This window comes from Takifugu flavidus, chromosome 20, assembly GCF_003711565.1.
Source record: "Takifugu flavidus isolate HTHZ2018 chromosome 20, ASM371156v2, whole genome shotgun sequence".
NCBI lineage: Eukaryota > Metazoa > Chordata > Actinopteri > Tetraodontiformes > Tetraodontidae > Takifugu > Takifugu flavidus.
Window position 1 is genome coordinate 7,326,255 of NC_079539.1, and position 22,627 is coordinate 7,348,881.

Below are 22,627 nucleotides of genomic sequence, written 5' to 3' on the forward strand. Positions count from 1 at the left end.
TTCAATTGTATATGAAAAAGAGCATTGCTGTCCACACATTCCTTACAATGCTGCGTGAAAATTGGCGTTGCTGATGTTTTAAATGAATCTGAAATCTACGGAAAATCTATTAGATTAGGTCTTCGGTATATTGTTGCAATCTCTGAAAAGCCCTCTAGTGGTAACAGGAATGCTTGCACCAGCGCCTGCAGTAACACCTCTCTGCCGCTAGGAGCTCCCTCTTCATCTTTCTACGCCCGCACGTGGATTTGCTCGCGCTGCAGTTCCAGCTTCGCGAGATTTGCACTCGTTGGGAAAACATGCCTGCGTTCAAGAGAAAACGTGGAGGACAGAATCGAGTCGATAAAAAGGCTAAGAAAGTCAAATTTGTGCCGAATGATAGCGATGTTCTTGAGGGAGATGAACAGCAGAAGACAAACGAAGTCACAATTCCGCCCCCAGTTTCGATGGTAAATGTCGGGCATGCAGTTGTTGAAAGTTGTCGTCTTGTGGCTAATGCTAACATAATACTGAGCAGATCTTCGTACAGTAATTCAACCTGTTTGTTGGCCACTTTACAGTGATAAGTGATACAACGGCTTGAAATGGTTAAATCCTGCAATGTAAACATTTTTACGCAATACCACTCGCAGTAATTGTCAGGACTGGATTTGGTGGATAATTATGGTTATGCATGTGTATCAGACCCCCCATATGTAATATCAGAAACGTGTGTTTTGATTTGTGAAATAATGCCATTAATTTATTTTGACCAGGGCAAATGGACCAACAAGGAGAGAGTTCTCATTTTTTCTTCAAGAGGCATCAACTTCAGGACAAGACATTTGATGCAAGACCTGAGGACAATGATGCCACACTCAAAAGCAGGTTAGTGTCGTCCGTACACTATTTCCCCCATCTGTGCTAAAGCATCCACTTTCTAAGTTCTATTCCATTGATTTTTTTGGCCATAACAAGGTGTCCATTTCTGTTAGATACAAAAATGGACCGAAAGGACAAGCTATTTGTTGTAAATGAGGTGAGATTCTTTTAAAATTACAGATGAGTAAAATACAGTGTTTTAAAATTATCTTCACTGTGGAACAGGTAAATTTATTCATTGTTCTCAGGTCTGTGAAATCAAAAACTGCAACAAGTGCCTATTCTTTGAGGCCAAAAAGAAACAGGACCTCTATATGTGGTGAGAATGTGATCTTTGTCTCAAACATAAATGCCAACCTTGTGTGATCATTGTTGTCCATCTTATGTTGAGAAACTGCAATTTCATTGTCTTATTAGGATTTCAAACAGCCCTCACGGACCGTCTGCTAAGTTTCTGGTTCAAAACAGTGAGTTCCCCCCGTGTGAAGTTCAGTAGACAACGTATGTCGTGTGAATCGAATAATTTCATAGTGGTTCTTACACGGTGGTTCCTCCACAGTTCATACCCTGGCTGAACTGAAGATGACAGGAAACTGTCTCAAAGGATCCAGGCCCCTGCTGTCTTTTGATCCTGTGAGTGCCATTGCACCCATTTTCATAGGTTAAACACGCACCCCACTGGCAAGATGGCAATAATTTACATCCAAATTGTTTACTCACAGAAATTTGACAAGGAACCCCACTTCTCCTTACTAAAGGAGCTCTTCACCCAGGTGAGTGACAAATCTGAGCTGCATTTGCCTTGAAAACACTTTAGAAGCAGCAGTAGGCAAAGATTATAGTTTGATTGAAAGCTGCAGGATGTTCCATTTTTCTGTTCCAGACATTTTCAACTCCACGCTACCACCCTAAGAGTCAGCCTTTTGTAGACCATGTCTTCACGTTTACCATTGCAGACAACCGAATATGGTTCAGAAACTACCAGGTAATTGTTAACATCCACATCAAGGTCTTTCCAAACCATTTCATGTTTTATTGTCTCAGGAAAAAACCATATGTACAATAATTCCTCCTGCGTGTTTAGATCATTGAGGAGGATGCCTCTTTAGTGGAGATTGGCCCTCGCTTTGTTCTCCAGCTCATCAAAATCTTTCAAGGCAGCTTTGGAGGCCCCACACTTTATGAAAACCCGGGCTTCAAGTCTCCTAATATGGTATAAAATATATAGTTACACATACACACAGTATATAACGGTTAATGCTAGTTTGGACTTAAATGTCATTTGTTAAATGACGTGTCATTTTGTCACAGCACCGGCGAGAGATAAGACTGGCAGCAGCAGCCAGAGTGCGTGAGAAGCAGATGGTGAAAGACGTCCTGAAAATGAAGAGGACTGAAGCGAAGGAGGACCTGGTCACAGACATCACAGCAGATGTCTTCATGACGCCAGCTGAGGAGAAACCAGTTCACATAGAGACTGAAGCACCTGAGCCAAAAATGCCAAACAAGAAAAAGTACAAAGCTTTCAAGAGACAGAGGATGGCCCGCAGGTAACTGCCTGGACTATATTAGTGCAGAGAAATTTTCCATTAAACTCAATTCTTTACAGAACTGGTGCAGATCTGAAATCTTACCTAATGTGTTCAACAGAATTTAAACATTACACAGCTCTTGAGACAAATGTGCACATCTTTAGTCGTTAGAAAAATAATTTTTTACTTGGGTCATAAAGTTTACTGCCAGCATACCTGTTTTCATTAACGTTCCATTGGAATAACAGTGTTTTTCTATGTTCTGGAAATAAAACTATATAAACCTACAGCCTGAACTGATTTATATTTACACTAAAGGTCTGATTTTAAGCATACACATCAACAGTCACTCAGAAAACAGATGTACTGTTGTCCTATTACAGAAATATGACCAAATAACATCATGTTGTAACTGAACTACAAAGTCTATACACCCTGGAAGCTGCAGGGTTGTATCATATACATTTAGCTGGATTAAAATACAACGATAACGATATGGCAAATAATGCAATTAGCAATGCAAAACTATGGCAGGAATCATGAACACGTTAAGAGTGCACCAGGCCTGCAGTAGTTCCTTATGGTACATGTCTTTAAATAGACTGGCCATTGCTGGAAATTAAAGTGCTTAAAGGGAAACTTCACTGCTAAATCATTCATCATCCACTTCAATATCAGGGCAACAATAATATTCTACAAAGCAGATTTGTCCATCATCGTTTCTAATCAGGTACTGTAGAGACAGGAACCCCCTGGTGTCTGTCCTCACTGAGACTTTACACGACAGTGCCAGGGCTTTAGTGGACGGCTTCAGCAGGGACATCTTGTACCTGTTGTCAGGAGAAGAACAGGGTTAGGCAGAATAAACAAAAGTGGAATTAACTTCATAGGAAAGGTTCAAATTGACTTTTCTCCTCAGGTGGAAACAAAAGTACAAACTTAATTACGCTCTCCTGCACCAACCTGTTGGTTTGAGTCTTTGTGCACTGGAACAAATCCATCATGTCTGAATCTTTCGGGTAGTCGTAATGGGCATTTCCTGAATTGCCAAAGGTGGACAACCTACAAGTAAGAAAGAATTGAAGAAGCAACATTTGTTCAAGGCAATGAATGACACGTACGCTCAGGAGTCCGATCTTTCAACACCGTCAAAAAGACCATGTTATTGAGGTTTTAAACAGCTCTTGAGATTGAACAACGTACCTAAAATATGGCTGGCTGGGGGACATCGTGATCTGTAACACCTCGCTGGTCATGTCCAGTTCAGAGAAGGCTTCCTTCAGGCTCTCTGACAGCAGGATTACCTTTGAAGTGTAAAACAACCCTTTATTTATAGGTCCTAATACAGTAGCTCACAACAAAGTGGTTAGTGTGAGTGCATTGTTTGTCTGTTGGCCACCTTGTTTGTGACATTGGTGCTGCAGAAGTCAAAGTCAATTGGCTCTTCTGGTTCTTGTGTGTTGATCTTACACACAGTCACTACACCGGCCTCCTCCAGAAATAGTGTCAATGGGTAACCATAACCTCTGTAGCACATTTTCAAGACTGTTGACATCCCAGCTACTAATGACAAAGCCATGAGGGAAAAGTTCATTCATACACCACCTGGCTAACTATCAGATTTTTCATTATGGGAAGGCTAATGTTTACCTGAAACTGCACTTCCTCCAAAGATGTTGAGACAGTCCAGCAAAACAGTGAGGTTGATCTGGAAACCAACCAAATCTTCCGTTATAGTGAACTCTTGAAAGATGTCAGCCTAGAAGAGATCAGTCGCAATTCTGTTATTTCAAGTATTACGTTTCTTTTGAGTCTGCCACGATTTTAAATTTAAAGGATGACATGGAAACCAAACACACTTGGATGAAGGCATTAGCCTGCAAACATTTGGAGTCCTCAACTGTGACTTTTAGACCATTGGGCGTAGCGCTGAAGATGGCGTGGTCTTTAAAGGCGATTGCTTTCAATATATTGGACAGATTGCGAGCATTGTCCAGACTGGCCACAAACACGTGTTGTTCTCCAGGTTGGGACTGGGTTGACAGAGGCATCGTGCTCCTGAAACAAAGACAAAGCGCTTCATAAGGTACATTCCTCCATCCCATGCAAACATCGTTAAACAACTCGTTAGTGCTGGTAAAACAGATTTAGTCAAACGTGTTTTGTGAGATAAGTAAATGTTCAGCGAAGTCATATTCAAAGGCTTACATGGGATAATGTAGAAAATCCACAACTATATACTTGAAAGGCAAAGTGTCAGCATATTTTCACTTTCGTGTTTGGCACCATCGGTAGATAATATTTTTAGTACAGTTTCATCTTATTAAACTACTAAATCACCTACTATTTGAACGAAGGCGCTAAGAAGATGAGCAACAACGTCGGGTTCCGTTTTACTTCCGGATCTTGTGCGCATGCGTAATTCTAGAGCCTGTCCCCCGGGTTGGATTGCATAAGACCCAAATATTTCGTTGATTTTGACAAGACGGCATAACGCTTCGATTTTGTGGTCTTCGGAGGTAATTGTTTCCCCCAGTCTGTTTATTGCCTTTACAAGTGCGTTGTGTTATTTTAAGGACGCGTATATGTTTAATTCTTTTTAACCGGTAAACCTGAAGCGCATAGCTGGCTAGCATTAGCTACATTATGGCGTTGACAGGGTAAAGTTGCCGGAAAACAAGTTATACAACGGCCCCCCGTAATGACAAGACAGCAAGACAATTTCGTTAAATTTAGCTGATGTTCTGGATTCAAGAGGGATTAAACAAGGGGCTTTGAAAGCGACAGTATAACTTTACTGCCTATAGTTTATATACTATAATATGGGTGTAGGTCATATATGGAGGAAAATTACCTGCTTGATACTTTTTCTTCTAGTCTACTGTCATTACATGCAACAGCTAGACCACACTTTGTTATATTTAATAGTTATTAAATGAATTAGATAATGGCGAATGTGACCAAACTATGATGTTGTGTTGTCTGTGACGTACCCAGCTCATATCCTGCACCATAAATGCAGCTATTGATCATGTTTAAACATTTGTGTCTTCTTCTGTGTCTTTTTTAGGTTCTTCAGTTTTTTTTAGCCTCAATCATGGTGTGCATCCCTTGTATTGTGATTCCCGTCCTGCTGTGGGTCTACAAGAGGTTCCTGGAACCTTTTCTTTATCCTTTAATTTCACCAATTGTTAACACTGTGTGGCCCAAGAAAGCTGTCCAGGAAACGGGCACAAGTGACCAGAAAGCTATGGAAAAGATGAATGGGAATGTCAAGGTAAATTAAAAGCAACAATCCCATCATGACATTTTTTTGCTCATCATGCTGGGTGAGACTGTAAAGCTCAAGCACCTGACACTAGAGAAATACCATGTGGATATTATGGAGCTGTATGGAGAGCTGGCTTCTATAATTAGAGCTGTGGTTTTACAAACGTTTACATCATTTCTGAGGACTGTCTTGTTTTTCAGGCTGAAAGCAACGGTGAAGCTACGGCCAATGGATCCATAACGGACAAGAAGACAGACTAACAGCTTCAAATTTTTAGAATTAATAGAAAATGTAAATATTCCTATAATTCATCATACCATTCCTCTTTCAGTAGTTTGATTTTGTACCGTTTTTCACATTTTTAATTTCAAGTAATATGGATTCAAATGTTCGTCTTAATCAGAATCATGTTAATTTCCTTGCTTAATATTTATTTCAGCAACAGCTGGCACTTAATAAATTACTTTAAAAATTATTTTGAGCCTATTTCCCAGGGTCTTTACCCAGTACCATTAAAGTCTTCCCCCCCCCCTTCCAATCAAGGTCACTTTTAGCTGCCCAACAACCATCTGCACACACTTCTGAAGTAGTAAAAACAAACTCCTTCAGATCTCCACAGCTTCCACAGAATAACTACTACCACACCATGCTGACCTCACTGTAGTGTTTTTATTCACGGCTGTAAAAGAGCGATCCATGAGAAGTTAGGTGACGTATTCGGACTGTTTAATGATGAGACGTGGAAGTCACTGAGGCAAAGAACAGAAACCAATGGCTGTGAGATAAAAAATAAAAACTAGAGATTCCAGTATAATCCAAACACTACAACTAAAATACAATCTGGTTTAAATAAAATACATTTAAAAGATTGTGAGTGATCATGCATAAGTGATGTGTCATTTACAGGTTCAATAAAAACAGTATTGTTATGAGTTCCTAATAACTGGTGGAAAAAGTTCACAGTGGTCTCACAGCCAGCCAGTAAGAAGAAGTTGGCTTTAAGGGGATAAAATGAAAATTAAAGTTTTAATCAAGAGGAAAAGAAATACAAAGTCAGAATACAAGGCTCGTCTGACAGGAAATTCAAAAGGGTGCAACACAAAACCAGACAGGAATAAATGAAACAGTTCAGGACCGAGGTGACCTCACCTCGTAACGCAGGTGACGGGAACGTTCAAGCGGGTGTTGTGACTGTTTCTGCTGGACACGCACGACCTTAAAGGTAAATAAGCATTACCGGTACTCGAATTGTCCCCATAACTTCTCACCGGTTGACTCGTTCTGTATTTGTTTAAAGACACTTGGACATATTTTGATACAATCCCAATACATTCTAGAGGTTACAACAGTTTAGTAAGAACGTTGAAATAAAAATTCAGGGTGCTCGAACCCTTAAAGCTCACATCAAGGGTCAGGGTCTGCGGTATTGGACATGCGCTGAGGGTCGGGTGAAGCTGACGAGACGGCGAGCGTCACACAACTAAAAGCCTCGAATAATTATTAACATTTATGCATTTTTACACTGTATACAAAATTGGTACACGCTAACAAGGAGAAATCAGTTAATAAGCCAGCGATGCAAGATATCAAAAAGAAACGCGCGTGTGTGTGTGGCGGTGGCTTCGATCGAAGGGTGCGATGATGGCGGACAAAAAGCAAACAAAAGACGCGGCGGCCGGCCTCGGGGACCAATCCAACATTCTTTGATTCTACGACTCTGTCTTCTTTTTGTTTTTCTTTAAGAAGGAAGGAGTGCGGAATTTCTTTTTCTTCTTGGAGGGGGACTTGCTGGGTGACTCTTCACCCTCCAGGTCACCACCTTCAGCAGGCTCCTCAGCCTCAGCTTCAGCCTCAGCTTCAGCTTCAGCTGGATCCGCAACTGCTGCAGTGGGGGCGGACACGGGGGGAGGGTCGGCATCTTCGACGGGAAGCGCTGGGGCATCCATTGGGTCATCGGGGGTTAAATCTGGCAGGGTCTGTCTCAGGGTAGCTGCGTCACTCTCATCCTTATAGGTCGGTTCTGGCAAAGACTCTGACAATGGAATAAAGAAGTAAGGATTATCAGACTGTTCTGTGCACCACCTTTTTACTTTATTAAAATGTATTTTAAATGTAGCATTTACTCTGAGCTCTGATCACACCTCGATCAAGACTGTCCAACATTCCCACTTAAATCCAAAAGGCAATAAACATGTGACGCCATTTATACCGATATAGATTTATAAACATTTATACCGCCTTCATTTTAGGGACTTTATGTTTTCATTTGAACACACCCAAACCTCAATACCACCATTTTACCTTCACTTAAACAGGGAAATCTTAATGAGTGCAGTTCCCTTGTTCATTTGTACCCTGGGTATAAACAAAGGAGAAATGAAAATCTGCAACAATGTGTCCTTGCAACAGAAAGATAAAGAAGAACTACCGTAGTTTAAGCCTGCCGCACACACCTCATGGATGAAAATGCCAAACCACAAGAGTCAGAGGGCGCATCAATATTCTAATAGAAACAGTTTTATTCTAAACAACAAATGCTGGAATAAGTCTTAAAGCCAAACGTGAGCTAATTAAAATGAGACTATTTTGAGGGCTGCTGCTGCTGCCAGCCACTATAACTGCCAACATCTTGTCTCAGATTTGTTCTAATAGCTGTAACCCATTTAGCCAAACATTTGTTAGCCCGTTATGTGGAAGCCTAGTGTAAAAGTGCATCATACATCAGCGTTAATGGACTGTATGCTACACTTTGTTTCCGGCAACATGATATGAAGAAGCAGGAAGCTCCGAGGACTGATCCAGATGGTGTGTTCCCAACCACTCCACTTCAAGCTGGACTATAAGCTACAACACTGCAAAATGCCCTCAGCCAGGTTTTTAATAATGCTGACAAAAAGCTACACAGCAGACTTTATTTTACATTCCCCATGTCTGTCAGAACAGAAATGAGACCAAAAGCACAGATAAGATGGACGATAGAAACGCAACCACAAAGTAGCCAAGCGTTCGGCTTCCACCATTAAACTGGTCAGACCCAGAGTGAGTGTCAGCAAAGCCAACAGCAGCGAGTTAAAAAGAGAAGAAAGAAGCACAATATACCTGGTAAAGAACTCATCTGCAAGAAAAACAACATTTTCAAACACAATTTCCCATTTCCCAACAACGTATGCGGATAACATTTACAAAAAATGTACATGAGTGCAAGAAAGCATTGGTTAATTTTACAGCACATCATTAGCGGGGAAAGGGCGTTATCTAGTGTGAAAGATTTAGTATGTTTCAAGGTTTACTTCAGCAACACCCTCCATTTATTTGTTCAAGCCATTGCCATTGGTCACCACTGAAATAACCGTTATAATAAAGAGAAGAAAGGAAATGGGAGCTGAAGTAATCCCCCTCAACCTCGGAAAAGAGAAAGCGATTCAGAGGAATTTGGTGAGCACACGCCCAGCTCCACCATCTGAACTCTTCAAACAGTTCACACAGCTAGTTCACACCACAGAACAGCTCTACGAATACAGCCATGCAAGACGAAAACAGGCGAACGGAGATGGACGTGAAGGGTGGACAGTAAATCTGGAGTTTGGAACAGTACATACTTACTATGGTAACAGGTACTCTTTTGTATTTCCATCTCCTGATTGTAATCGCAGCCACAAAGAAGAAAAAGCACAAGTAGAAACAAATGTCTATGCAGATCAACCAAAAGCACACTCTTAAAATAAAAAAAATGTGGAATATTAGGGGGGAAAAAAGGGAAAGAATGGCTGGAACCATTCCAAGTAACTCCAAAAAGATGGAGAATGGAAGTGAAGGGGTAAAGGAGATACATACTGTATGTAGTGACACATGTTATAGAACAGTTTATTATCAGATTACACCTGTGATTAAATCTACTCATCCCCTTTCCTTCTTGTAAAAGCTTTATCGACAAATCAATAAATTCCAGGACCACAGGTGTAATCCAATAGTAATAAAGACCAAGATGTTAGATATCTTTATTATATCATGATAAAGACAGATTTCATGTCTTCTAACTAGGGTAAGCCTCTTGGTCTGTTATTACAGAAAACATAGCAACAAAAGTAGTAATATTAAACACTGCACAGATCCCAAAACAGGCAGGCAAGAGGACAGCCAGGAAAGTCCATGTCCAGTACAGACTAGAACTGGCCAAAAACTCCAAAAAGCCACAAATCCAAGACCAAGTAAAGCATGCTGGGCACGTCAGGTGTGGCAGGACACCTTACCTTCCTCTGCTCTGACTGGGGTGCTGGGTGGTGTACTGGTGGCTTTCTGGTCCTTTGTCTCATCCTGATCGACCGCTACAATCTCCTGCAGGTCTGAATGAACACCAAACCATGAAAATATCTCACTTCATAGGCCTGAAGAGCCACACGTTTCCACAAGCGGCACCGCAACACACACAGAAAAGGTTAGGATGTATCGGAGCACTTCCCATAAATCTACGTTCAGATAAGCCCAAAATAGCCATCATTAGTCTCATTGGAAAAATCAGCGAGACGCACTGGAGGGAGACTGGACAAGGTAGCAGCAAAAGGAGGAAGGCATTTTTTTTAATGTCCACATATGGGAAGCTCTGATTGGAGGATTGAGCTTCCTGAACAAAGTAAGCACTTACACAGTGCACCCCGTATGAGTGGTCTTCAACCCCCTTAAACTTTTCACATCCTCTCAGCTCAGCTCCTCATCCAATCACACTGCAAACAGGGATCCCAATCTGCCACAACTCGGATGCCTTTGGAGGCGACATCAGAGAAACGGGGTGAGGGTGGGGGGTGGGTAATCAAGCAGGAGACTGGCCTCTGGGTAAGGAGGTAAAACAAAAGGCCCCCAGGCAAAGGAGAAAACAGCAGGCAGGGGTTCCCACGTAACCCAATGCATTTGTATTCAGTAAGACGGGTAAAGGCTGAGCAGGGGAGGAGGGAAACAGAAGATCTTATGCAGGACTCCACTTCAACCCATGTACCTGGAGCCTGCTCTGCCTCAGCCTCTGCTACCACCAATGGCTCCTTGCTGAGAGCTCGCAGCACAGCTGAGTGGAACTCCTTGCTCGTGGGGTCTCGCGATGAAAGAACATCACCGATTGTTGAAAAAACGTCATCTACAATTGCTTCTGCAATCTCAGCGTGACGCTGCGCTTGTTTGAGGACAGGCGAGTCCTCTACTGAATCTGGTGTGGGAGACGTGGCGGTGCCTGGTGGGGTGTTTGGTAAGTTAGGCGAGTCGGTCGCAGACTGTGATGGCGTAGAAAGAAAGGCTCCACCCCCCTGTGGCGTTTCAGGCTTAGTTGATGGAACGGAGGATGCTGACTGCTCACTACTGTCATCCCATCTCTGGACTGTGAATTCATGTGTATTATTTGACTTTGTTATAATTTAACAGACCAGGAAACCTCAACACGAAGCTCATTTCACTTCTGTAATTCTTAGAGAAGTTAAAAATGGTTGATTACAGGAGGAGAGCAAGAAACGGCATTTAACTCTTATTAACAGGCAACAAAGCATTTCTGGGTTGGCTGCTGCATCTCCACTTTACCTTCGGTCCCTTTCTGATTCTGCTCCACCGCCTTGCGATATTCCTCCAGCTCCTGGTCTGTGAGTTTGTTAAAGGGGTTCGGGCCCTGTGTGCTGATGACAACCTTGGGCTGATACTCCTTTTCAATGATGGCCTTGGATGCCGTCACAAGCTCCCCCTACAGGGCACACAGAGGAAACGCAGAACAGTTGAAAAGTAAATGCAGGTGAACACGGGCAGATTTAAATACTAATATATATATATACATTTGTGAAGTGTGAAATATTTTCAGAAATTCCATCCATATAATTATCCTGGAAGGGGATCAGCGGTTAAGACAAAATTTATGTAAACTTACGAGAAATGTCTTGGGTAAATGGGAAGAGCAATAACTTATATAATTATATACAGTATATCAGGTTTTGTCTAACAGGCTATTAATTGCATTAGATAGTATAAAAATTGCTGTTTTATTCTACCAAAAAAAGGCATAAAAAGACTCAAGAAAATAAACTTCACATCACTTGGCATGAAAAGAGTAAAGTAATAAACAGTGATAGTTGCATTCTTCAGAGGATAAACTTTTACAAAATGTCCACCATTTAAAAAAAAAAAAAAAAACTTGTAAAAACAAAACTCTATGCAACAAATGTCACCATGACAAGACAAGATCAAAATCACAACTGACACAAACCAGTTTCGGACCTTTATTGGGCGTAAATATGAAGAAAATGCTACTGAACACAATTTGCCATCACCTGTTGAATTATTCATCTACACAGATCCAGATGTGCACTATAACATCAGTCTGTAATGTCTGGAGGTTATTTTAACATACGTGTGAGTACTGGAGCAGTAAGTACCTTTCTAATTGATTTAGCGGGACTATAGGACCCTTCGGACCCATCAAGGCCATCAATAGTGTCTGTACAGTCAGAAAGAGGGGCATCCTGCAATAGTAAACCCAGTGAGGGGGAAGGAACAACTCAGCTGAAACACCACTGCATTCAGACCAACAGTCCGTTAGACAGCCAGACATGAATGAGTGAAGCCAGCAGAAACAGAACCACCTTTAAAAAGGGACAAAGGTGGAAAGATTACTGTGTATATTGCAATACGTAACCCTCATGAGTGTGAAGACCTTCTGGAAATCCCCACATTTCTTAAGAGTCAAGGACGGTTGACTTCCAAAGCAAAAATGAAGTTTTTGCTTTAACTACTGGTTGAATGACAGTCTTTCAAAAAACAACATAACACCATTTAAAATGCGTGATTTACTTTCCACCTCTGCATACAGATGCCGTACAGTCATATTGAACACACCAAGAACGCATGCAAAAGGAGATGTTCTGACGAGAGATGTGACGTGAAATGGGAAAAGCGTTGCAATGGTCACCATGACACATTCAATCAGACCAAATTAAACAAAGGGGCTCCTTTAAGGATACTAATAACATGCTGGAACATGTTTCAGGTACCTCTGATATGTAGTCGATGCATTTTTTTTTATTATATATAAATAGTAGAGCTCATATGTACCTCTGCCAAGGCCAAATCAAATCCATCCTCTAAGTACACAGAGTTGCAATAATCTGACTAACTATCAATCCAGTCGGCTGAGACATGCTGACGTTCTTGGCGGAGGTAAAACAGCTCTGTCTGCAGCAATCCTGTCCTGGAGGAGTAACACTCACATCTCCTCAAGTCTTACAAATGAGGAAAAATAAGATAAATAAACCAGATCCACCATGCAAACTGACTTAAAACTAACTGTCTAAGTGGTTGCAAGAGCACATGCAAAGAAAAAAAAATCATATATAAAAACAGCATATATTTTTGAGAGGATTTTCACAGCCTGCAAGTAGCAAGGCAAATAAAATCCTTGACCTCTCAGTAACTGAAAAAGGAAAAAATAAAAACAGAAAAAAAATATGAAGAGTTAAAGTAAGAATATGGACGCGACCTGAAGTGGCAGGTTTGAAGAGCAGGGCGAGTTTACCTCTAACAAACACTACTCACCTGCCAGATTGTCAATCTCTGCGATAAAAGAATAATGTGACAGTTACAAAGTCACCACGTCGCTCTGGATCACAGCAGGAAGGAGGTTATGGAGACACCCAACTGGCACGGAGACAGTGACAGTGAAGCTATCGTACGAGAAGGTGACAGACTGACCTGGTTAAAGCTACGTTCCCCCACAGTGCTGGCACACAGAACCTGGGACTGGGGCCCCGCTGTTTTTACGTCCTGCAGATTCTGCTCCCGAATCTTTAAAAAACAAAATAAAAACTTAAGTCATTGCAAGTTTAGACGTTACCAGAGTCAAAGAGGAACTGTTGAGATACCTTATTCCTCATTTCCAGGACTTCCTTTGGATTGGTGTTCATTGGAATGAACTGGTTGGCAACTGCTGCCTGGCGAACGCCGTCATCCTTTGACCACTGTAATGAGCACATCGACTAAAGTAAAACAGATATACTGACTGGCATGAAAAACCAAAAATAAAAAAATATTGTTAAAACTTTGCAGGCTTCACAAAACAAAAATCAAAAATCATGCTGAACTGAAAAAGAAAAAACTTAAATGTCTATAATAAAAAAGGTTAGAATGCAAATATGGACCAATGATGATAGAGCACATGTGAGAAAATAGGAGAATCTATGTATGAGTTTGTGGTGTATATTTTGGTTATGAATAGTATGGATATGCACAGTGGAATTGAGGAAACTGCTACAATATCAAGCTGGAAATCCCAATAAAAAATATCAAAAAAGGCCCAAAAAGGAAGAGAAAGGTTTCGGTATATGAAACTTTTCCATAAATTACAATTTTCATTCACTTCTTCACACATTTATCAAGGAAAACAAAAAAGCTTTGGCCCCATTTTGACTAAAATGACCATCCAAGATCTGTTTTGTCAATAATTAAAAAGGTTTTTACATGACAAATTAAAATGTACTGTAATTTACATCATGATCATCATTGATGCGCTGTTTGAATCTAAAAATAAACGGTTGGAGCACAGTAAAGATGCACTAAAAACACCACAGTACAGGTAAAGGAAGGGGGGTAAGGAAGGAGAGGGGCGAGTGGGTGAGTGATAGGAAAAGGGGAGGGAGAGTGGGGTGGATGGCCAGGTGGTTTAGTGTGATGAATCTGTCTTACGAAGCGAGGGTGGCAGTGAGAGGCGAGCTGGCATCACCAAAGTCATTTCCCAGGCTGTTACTCAACAACATGGACGACAGAAATACAAGAGAAACACACCAGACACTCGCCCACATGGGGACAAAGAAAAGCTACTGTCACCAGAGGGCATCCTTCCTGCAGACTATAGGGTTCTGTTCTTGAATACTCCCATTTACTTTTTGCAGCAGTTTTGCAAACCTGGTAATGCCCAGCATACGTGAAATAAAAAGAGCTCTACTCAATTCTTGCATTATTCTGAATGAGCAGCAGCAGCTTCATGCAAAATATATTCTGAGTTCTAAATAGAGATGTAATTTGCAGTGGAAAGCTGAGAGGGCTATGGAGTCAATCCTGCATTTATCTTTAGCTTGATCGATTTGCTGCCAAACCAGTAGCAGATGAGAAAGGGCTTTCTGGATGGAAGTAGCTGGGTCGGTTGAATGTGAGATGAACACAGAAATGATATACTCACTGAGAAAGAGACTCACAACACAACATTTCCTACTTTCCCAACAGGAGATTCAAAAGTTTAGTCAAATATCAAGTTGGTTGTGTTATTATTCCCGCCCACTCATGCAGACCTTTCAGAATAAATTCCAACAAACTACTGAGAATTCATATATTACAGAAAAGCATTGGAAGAAAACTAAGATCTCTTTGGTTGATAAAGCTACAAATCTGACATTTCTTTTTTAATCGATTCTGACTCCATGAAGTATTATCACAGCTAAGCAGCATCTTTGAGTTTTAACACATTTGAGGGTCCACACGAGGACTCGCACCACAGCCCTGCTGCTCGCTCCTCTGGGAAACAAAACATCTACACAAGAAGTGCTTCATTTCTACTAGTCATGCAGTGGGTCATGCTGCGGGTAGCCGGCCTGACATCATGAGGCATGAGGACACCAGAAGGAAAAGAGAACAAAGACGGCTAGAAACAGCCACAGGAGGGTTCAATTTGGGTTAATTGGGAATCTCAAGTGATAATAACTTATGACTATATTCCTATACCAGTTTCCAATTTGACCTGGCAATAAAAAGATCAGAATGAGTAATTTATGAATAAATGTTACTTCACTCGTGTGTGTGTGTGTGTGTGTGTGTCCAGAAGCTCACGATGCCGACCAACTACCCATTTCCACCAACAAAATCTATACTATGAACAATAAGGTAGGCACAGACCAAGCAGTTGGTTATACAGCTTGGCACGCAGACACCAGACGAGAGAGACTGCAGCAAGGGTTTGACTTGATCGTGTGTTATGTTCGTCCACACCTTAGGCTTCGACTTGGGGCTGCTGCCATCGGGCCCATCCTCATAGGGCTCATCGGGCCGGCTGCCAGAATTTAGCCAGCGGGTCTTGTCACGCTGGCCACGCTGGAAGCTGTGTTTCAGTGGGGAGCGAGCACCTGAGTCACTGTCATCTCCATAAGTGGAGGAAGTCTCAGCATCGCTGTACTTTTTAGCTTTGTCTCGCAATGCCGGACAGCGGTAAGGGTAACCTGTTCTGTAGCCCTGAGGAGGGGGGGTGAAAACATAAAACATGGGTTTTGTTCCGCTGTCTGCCATCACCGATGGATTTTGAACAGTGGACTTCTGCCATGCTCACCAAGTTGTCAAGCATTCTCATGAGTGCTTCGTACTCCTGCTCCCCAACCTGCCATTTGGGATGTGTGGAGGAGCCGTCACCAGCTGGCTCTGGGACCCGTGGACGTGCCTTGTACTTCCCCGGGTCCAGCATCACCACATTGTCTGGACCTCCAGCACTGGCCAGTGTGCGCACCTTCAAGGCAAAAAAGTGGAGAGAGCAGAGAAAGAAAAACCTCAGGAGGAATCGATAATACAGACCAGGATATGAGAACACATATCCCCATCATTCATTCTTTCCAACACCCCCAACACACACAGGCGCACACACACACACATTATATAAATGTGTAACAATTCCCTACGTGAAGCTCAGTGTGACTGACCTGGATCTCACAAGCAGTGACCAGATTGTGGATGTAATAAAATGCTTCCTCCAGTGTTGAACCCACAGCCACCAAGCCATGGTTCCTCAGGATGAGGACCTATGAGACAAACACCCACGTAAAAAAGAATTCTTTCATTTCCATTTTGTTCTAAAGGGGATTTCTTATGATTTGTGATTAAAATTCGCTGTTACCTTTTTGTCAGTCCCAAGGTTCTTCTGTAATATTTCCTTTTCTTCTTCATTCACCAGGATGCCATAGTAATCATGATAGGCCACCTCACCCAGGGACAGAGCCTCTGGTGAGATGGGCAACAGGCCACATTTCATGGTCGATACCTGCAACCGATCACATACACCAGAGGTAGTACCGGATAGAAACCTGTTCATATTTGGTATGAATATTTATATAAAGTTCTCTTACCGCGGCACCTGCGGCTGTGTGTATGTGGACAATGCACTTCACATCAGGCCGTGCGGCATAAATGGCCGAGTGGAGGGTGAAGCCAGCTGGGTTGACCCCGAGGTTGGTGCTGCCCCGGTCCACTATCTCCCCCTGTAGGTTTAGCTTCACCTACATGGCAGGATTGCCAACATTTTTATTCATAGCCATAAAAAAATAATCAGAAAATAAATTCCACCATTAAGAGATCAATAGATATTCTTACCAAACTAGAGGCTGTTACTTCGCTGTACAAAAGCCCATAAGGGACAATCAGGAAGTGTTCTTGATCGGGGTTCACCCGCACCTAAAGGATCAAATTAATGTTAAACTACGTTATGGGCAAATACAATTATCATTCCTAGAAAAAAAGACACTATAATGGGCATGAAGTCTATATTCTAAAAAGGTACAGCCGTCTTACTGTGAGGTGGTTGTAGATGAGTTCTGACCAGTTGAACAAATCAGCCAGTCGGTAGAAGGCAGCCAGCTTGCAACGAAGCGTTTTCTCCCCTTTGTCATAGGAAGTAGAGTCCGAGCCACGGAGATCATTTACTGGAGTCACCATACCCAAACCTGGCACAAAGAAGTGGAAAATTCACAGTCTGTAGTAAACATCGCCATTGAAATAGGTCAGCAGGTAAAAGAGAGAAGAAAACGCTCATTTAAAAACCCAAATTGGAAAATTGTTAGCATTCAATATATTACTCATCGTGACCGCAGACAGAGCTGAGGTCAAATTCCTGCCCACTATCATTCTGTTTATCTGCTTACTCATGTTGAGTGCTGCCATTCCTCCCTGTGGGGCAGCAGGATACATGGAGGGCATGCTCGTGGTCATAAAGTCAGCGATCTGCTGCAGAGCCAGCAGGCTAGTGGGAGTCTTCCCTTTCTTCAGCTGATCCTGGATCATTGTCTCCAGCTCATCACAGAATGCCTGTGGGGAAAAACCCAAAGAGACGTTCCATAAGATACAACAGACATATCTAAAAACAAGAGGAAATTAGATAAGCACGTAAATTTCACATTCACAATACAAATGAATGCAAAGAATAATTGAGGTTGTGACCGTGAGAGGTCATAAAAAGGTGAGAGTTGTTTCACCATCAGCACTGGCGTGTACATAAATGACATGACAATGGCCGCTCTGTCTTTTCCTCAAGATTTGAACACATCAGTGCTTTTCCAGAACACAATGGGCTTTTAAAGAGTGCTGGTCTATGGGATCAAGCCAGTCACACAAACATGGTTGATGGGGAATATACTGGAGTCATCATGTGATGTTTGCAAGCCCGCTGTATCTAAAAGCCCTGAGTCACTGCTTGAAATGCTGGAGAGGATAGCGTTGATTTCTCCTGAACGCGTCTGTTTCACTGACCGGGCTCTGTAGTATCATGGAGACCCTCTTCTTCTGTTCCATCATGTTGAAGTCCTGTCGCAGATCAGGCGCCATGTTTCTCTCCCTCTGGTACTCCGGGCTGCTCTCGTCCACCCGGTCGAAGTAACGCTCCTTGTGGGGGGCTGTGGTGGGAGGCGGGGCCGTCACCACCCCGGCACCTGAGTCGCCGTTCATCATGGGCTGGCCTCCTGTGGCAGGAGGAAGGGACAGGGAGAATTTTTACTCATCGTATCAAGAGGAAATTGACAAAGGCCTGGTTATAGCTGTTTGAACAATAAAGTTCTGGCTCGACATTATAACAACCAAGAAAAATCTACTGATAAATAAGTGTAGGAAGTGTCAAACTGAAAACTTTGGTCCTGGAGTATTAATATATACTAAAACTTGTATAACGTTTTAGCTAAATGTAATATTGCATAACCAGTACATTACAGGAGTCAGTCTTATTGACTACACTTTCCTCTGCTGGCTGGTGAGCTCATGTTACCAATATTCCAAGCTCAGAGGAGTTTTCATTGATTTCCACAATGTGTTTCCTGGAATAACAACATCCCTCGGCTGGTCAAGGCTGTGCAGAGGAAAATAAAACAAAAGTGAAGCGCGAGATAGCCCACCAGCATTTCCTGTGTTTTTTAGAGTTATTGCGATTATTTGGCAGCTTTATCATTGAGGACAACATAAACAACGATGAGCTCTATATCTGCCTGTCCATCTGTGACAGTGTAAAAAATTGACCCTGTGGGACGCACAAAAACAATCTAGCCTTCATCAAAACTGATGCAGCCCATTAGTCTGCTTCAATACAAATGTTCAGCCAAAAGCGTCATGGCAACTGTCAGCTGAGCTCAAAGCATCCAGAGTCACACACTGAACAGAGACTCTGTGTCCTCTATTGGTGGAGTTCTTTACATTTTACCCTGAAGAAATAATGTCTAGCTTTCAGAGACAAGTGCCACCCTTTATAAAACCATGTGAACTCAAATTCGTACAGTGCAAACTGGACTAGGTCAGGCTTGATTAAGGGAAGATGGCCTTGATTCCGGAAGACTGCTGTCAGATTTCATTTCTTCTGGCGTTTACGCTGCATTTGCTTTTCACTTGTCCATGTTGGGTTTACTGCAAAGAACAAGGCATGCGTGCTGACAACTGGATAGCCGTAATAGGATTTGACAGAATTCTCCCGGCCGCCTGTTAACATAATGACTTTATGGATGAAAAACAGCTGACACTACTAAATGTGTAGAATCCCACTGACCAGAGTTGCAGATTGTTCTTTACTCCTGACTCCGACGATGAGGATAAGTAGTGCATAAGGATGACTGTGCATTACCATCAATATGTGCATCTGACTTAGGAAGTCAAGATGCTTTAAATCCATTGTGCATTAGTAAATGTACCGATGCTTGGTGACTTCCATCACAGTGCTTTCCTGCCATATGCATCTTTGAAACTAAATGACTTCTTCCAGATGCGCAGTACAGGGCCTCATTTCAACATGAACACTACAAAAGCTTCTTTTTTTTTATAGTGTAAACTGTCTGACAACGGATGTCCGGTACCCAGGACACGTGTCAAGTGTAGCAATAACAGTGAAAAGCTGAAATTTCGCCTCCATTAGTTTAAAATGTCGTCATTTTGCAACCACAGGCTCCCAGAGCCTCAAAGGACTCCTTATCTCTGCTCATATGATATGTAGGTGCAGGGGAATGGATAGCCCCCACTCCTGCTGAAACTGCCATCACTATAGTAACCAAATATATTACCATGGAAACACAGGACACCCTTTACTGTTATGCAAGACCAGCTGTGGGGCAACACTGCTCTGTAAGCTCATCTGAGTCACAAGACACCCCTCCAAACTGATGTCATTCCGTTTATATTCGATACGAATAACGTCCCAGTTAAGAGATGATAAATCACATGATCACAGATGATTACAAATGATAAATGCTGGATTAAGATATGAACATTCTGAATTAAGTTAATATTTCAGTTGGGCCGCCCCCGAGTCTCATGCGTCCTGGGTGTTTAATGACACACAGAATGGGACTGGCACTTGGGAATTCAATCATCTTCTGCAAAAATCAAACTTAGAGGAGCAGAAAAAAATCTGAACCAACAATTAGAGAGTAAGTGGAACAATTTACGTCGATGACAAGTGAATGCTCAACATTGGAAAATAATGGGTGAAATCCTGGGTGTGCCCAACTCAAAAAACATCCAGCATAGTTGATCACAGACGGGGCGGTTCAGGACCTGGCACTCCAAATTTAATATAATATCATCATCTGATTGAAGATGAGTTGAAATGCAGACCTAGCATACAACCCAGTTGCAGACTTTTGAGCAGACAGATAGCTGTGGTGTGGTTTAAAGTATCAAGGCAACCATCACATCAAACACTGACAGCCATTACATTTTCTCCTATTATGAAGACCCCACAATGCAAAAGAGTCATCAAAATAAAAACAGTCTGTTTTACAGGTGGTGACTGTAGCATGCATTGGTGTTTAAAAGCATTTCCGCCATCTGAGAGACTGAAATAAGCAGCGGGACACTCTTTATATCTCCTGCTGCATGCCTGTCATTACTGGGGGACAAAGATTCCTCTAGTGCATGTGTCAGGGTAACTACAAGGAATGTCCAAGGTGTCATTTTAGCACTTTAGTCTTGTGCACCAGACCGAAAAGAAATACAAAAAGAAAGAGCCAGAAGCTTTCAATTTAAAAACACAGTAGCACAGAAAACAAAAACAAACAAACAATATATTACATGATACATATTCCATCTGAACTCAGCAGCTGTTAGAGGTAGAATTTGACTATGACCATGTTCACCTCTGCACCTTAGGGGGAAAAAGCCTTTAAGTGTTTGCATGTGGGGAGAAAAGGAAGGAAAAAGTGAAATGAGAGAGATGGACCTGAAATGAGGAACACATTTTCAGCTGCACTGCAGTTGAGGGTGTGGGCGAGAGGAGTGGGAGTAAAGCAAACACTATCCAGAGTGAGTGTGTATGCGTGTGTGGAGTACATGGAGCCAGACTCACAAAGCTCCTTTGGGAATTTTGCTCAGTCTAAAAGAATCACCAAAACCCACCCCTTAATATACATGGGCAATTCATCCTGATTTTGCTTCATGGTACTTACACTGCATGTAGCAAAAGGGATGCCTAATCAACATATGTCATATCATTGACACAAGCGCTATTTTGCAATGTTTGATGTGGTAAAGTGGAAATAACATTTATTATTATCTGGAGGGGTCATTTGTGCCTAAAATGTTGCAAATTTCCAACAGATCCAGAGAAAAGAAAAAGTCGATAAAAAAATTAGTCTAAAAAACCTTCATAAAAGTACAATAAAATTAAAATTCATCATTATGAATCTCCACATTACTTGGATATAACAGGCCTATGAATCACAGACACCACTAATATACTGGATCTCATGGTGAACAGCCACTACTTTGGCGAGGCGCTTTGGGATTTGCACAGCTGTGTTTTTACTTCCCCATATCTAAAACACGTTATATTTCATGCAATTTAATGATATAGCATAGTGTTTGATGCATGAAGGTCGGTGTTGGCTGCAGAAGTTGATGGTAAAAAGTAGGGGGCCAACGAATTTCACAGGAGGTGCATGGACGGACGACTTGTTTTGCAGGACATTCTGCACACTCACCGACGGGAAACTGCTTCATCACAACAGGCCACTGAAATGCTCAATATCCTCTGATTGAAAACACACCCGAGTCCATATTTAATAGGAATATTAACTGTTTGCATGTGCAGTGCAGGATAATACAATCTGGGGCCTACTCTTAGCCAACCATGCCCGAAGCCCCAAACACAGCCAGCAGTGAAGTTGCTATTGTTCGCAAGGGACACGGGAAACGTGCGAGACGATGTAAATCAATGGCTTTGAAATGTAAAAAGAATTAAAATGCAACATGCCACCATTTGCACTCTGCAAAGGGCCACATTAGCATCACGATTGCAGGAAGTGTAGCGACGAAGACGCCATAAAAACATTTTTTTTTAAATCACCTTGCTGAAAGGACAAAAATGCAGCTATAATTGTGGCTTATTGTTCCACTTACCCGCTCTCTGGCGAACTAAATCAATTCAAGCACCTTTCGATCAAACAGGGCGGGGAGGTTCTCTACTTTTATTCCAGACGGCGGTAGTTTCTCAGTGGGTTTATCTCTCTGCGTATGTCGTCCCCCTCATCGCTCCACCCAGATCCTCCATCAAACCCACTTGGGTGCGGCAACATCTTTATACCTCGGTCGCTATTGGTCAGCTGGAGACATGTGACTTCTACCACTATGGTGATTGGAGAATAATTTATTGCACCCGCCTACGAGAGGCCTTCAGAAAAGACTAGTAAAACCTACATTAAAAGGTAAAAAAATACAAAAATACTTG

General features: G+C 42.1%; 4 protein-coding genes across 23 annotated transcripts; 2 read left to right on the plus strand and 2 right to left on the minus strand.

Moving 5' to 3' along the window:
- Positions 1 to 259: 259 nt before the first annotated feature.
- On the plus strand, positions 260 to 2,680 carry bxdc2 (brix domain containing 2). 2 transcript variants are annotated; one of them, XM_057018219.1, is made up of 10 exons: positions 260 to 449; positions 756 to 867; positions 975 to 1,018; positions 1,110 to 1,180; positions 1,279 to 1,328; positions 1,421 to 1,494; positions 1,584 to 1,634; positions 1,745 to 1,846; positions 1,946 to 2,074; positions 2,173 to 2,680. In XM_057018219.1, the coding sequence occupies exons 1-10, from the start codon at positions 300 to 302 to the stop codon at positions 2,413 to 2,415; spliced, it is 1,026 nt and encodes a 341-aa protein (XP_056874199.1). In that variant the 5' UTR covers positions 260 to 299; the 3' UTR covers positions 2,416 to 2,680. The 2 variants fall into 2 exon arrangements, with proteins under 2 accessions (XP_056874199.1, XP_056874200.1); XM_057018220.1 differs by having other exon boundaries at positions 293 to 449; positions 958 to 1,018.
- rad1 (RAD1 homolog (S. pombe)) lies at positions 2,553 to 4,871 on the minus strand. Of its 4 annotated transcripts, none has more exons than XR_008947601.1 (7): positions 4,253 to 4,485; positions 4,044 to 4,152; positions 3,793 to 3,956; positions 3,597 to 3,697; positions 3,357 to 3,455; positions 2,920 to 3,223; positions 2,553 to 2,828 (listed from the first exon to the last, which is right to left on the minus strand). XR_008947601.1 is itself a non-coding variant. In XM_057018224.1 (7 exons), exons 2-7 carry the CDS (start codon positions 4,442 to 4,444, stop codon positions 3,046 to 3,048), a joined length of 843 nt encoding a protein of 280 aa, XP_056874204.1. In that variant the 5' UTR covers positions 4,445 to 4,451; positions 4,738 to 4,871; the 3' UTR covers positions 2,553 to 3,045. The 4 variants fall into 4 exon arrangements, 3 of the variants coding, with proteins under 3 accessions (XP_056874204.1, XP_056874203.1, XP_056874202.1); XM_057018224.1 differs by adding an exon at positions 4,738 to 4,871 and having other exon boundaries at positions 2,553 to 3,223; positions 4,253 to 4,451; XM_057018223.1 differs by adding an exon at positions 4,602 to 4,742 and having other exon boundaries at positions 2,553 to 3,223; positions 4,253 to 4,451.
- LOC130516869 (UPF0729 protein C18orf32 homolog) lies at positions 4,777 to 6,139 on the plus strand. The gene is made up of 3 exons (XM_057018225.1): positions 4,777 to 4,912; positions 5,464 to 5,670; positions 5,865 to 6,139. The coding sequence occupies exons 2-3, from the start codon at positions 5,491 to 5,493 to the stop codon at positions 5,922 to 5,924; spliced, it is 240 nt and encodes a 79-aa protein (XP_056874205.1). The 5' UTR covers positions 4,777 to 4,912; positions 5,464 to 5,490; the 3' UTR covers positions 5,925 to 6,139.
- Positions 6,140 to 6,314: 175 nt separating this feature from the next.
- add1 (adducin 1 (alpha)) lies at positions 6,315 to 22,467 on the minus strand. Of its 16 annotated transcripts, none has more exons than XR_008947600.1 (20): positions 22,300 to 22,467; positions 18,181 to 18,389; positions 17,577 to 17,739; positions 17,227 to 17,378; positions 17,029 to 17,109; positions 16,785 to 16,934; positions 16,556 to 16,699; positions 16,362 to 16,460; positions 15,998 to 16,171; positions 15,571 to 15,903; positions 13,548 to 13,643; positions 13,378 to 13,470; positions 13,222 to 13,239; positions 12,066 to 12,152; positions 11,224 to 11,380; positions 10,655 to 11,026; positions 9,915 to 10,007; positions 9,268 to 9,301; positions 7,966 to 8,019; positions 7,445 to 7,696 (listed from the first exon to the last, which is right to left on the minus strand). XR_008947600.1 is itself a non-coding variant. In XM_057018206.1 (20 exons), the coding sequence occupies exons 2-19, from the start codon at positions 18,376 to 18,378 to the stop codon at positions 7,968 to 7,970; spliced, it is 2,478 nt and encodes an 825-aa protein (XP_056874186.1). In that variant the 5' UTR covers positions 18,379 to 18,389; positions 22,300 to 22,467; the 3' UTR covers positions 7,445 to 7,696; positions 7,966 to 7,967. The 16 variants fall into 16 exon arrangements, 15 of the variants coding, with proteins under 15 accessions (XP_056874183.1, XP_056874185.1, XP_056874194.1 ...); XM_057018206.1 differs by lacking the exon at positions 9,268 to 9,301 and adding an exon at positions 8,764 to 8,779; XM_057018207.1 differs by lacking the exon at positions 7,966 to 8,019.
- Positions 22,468 to 22,627: the final 160 nt, after the last annotated feature.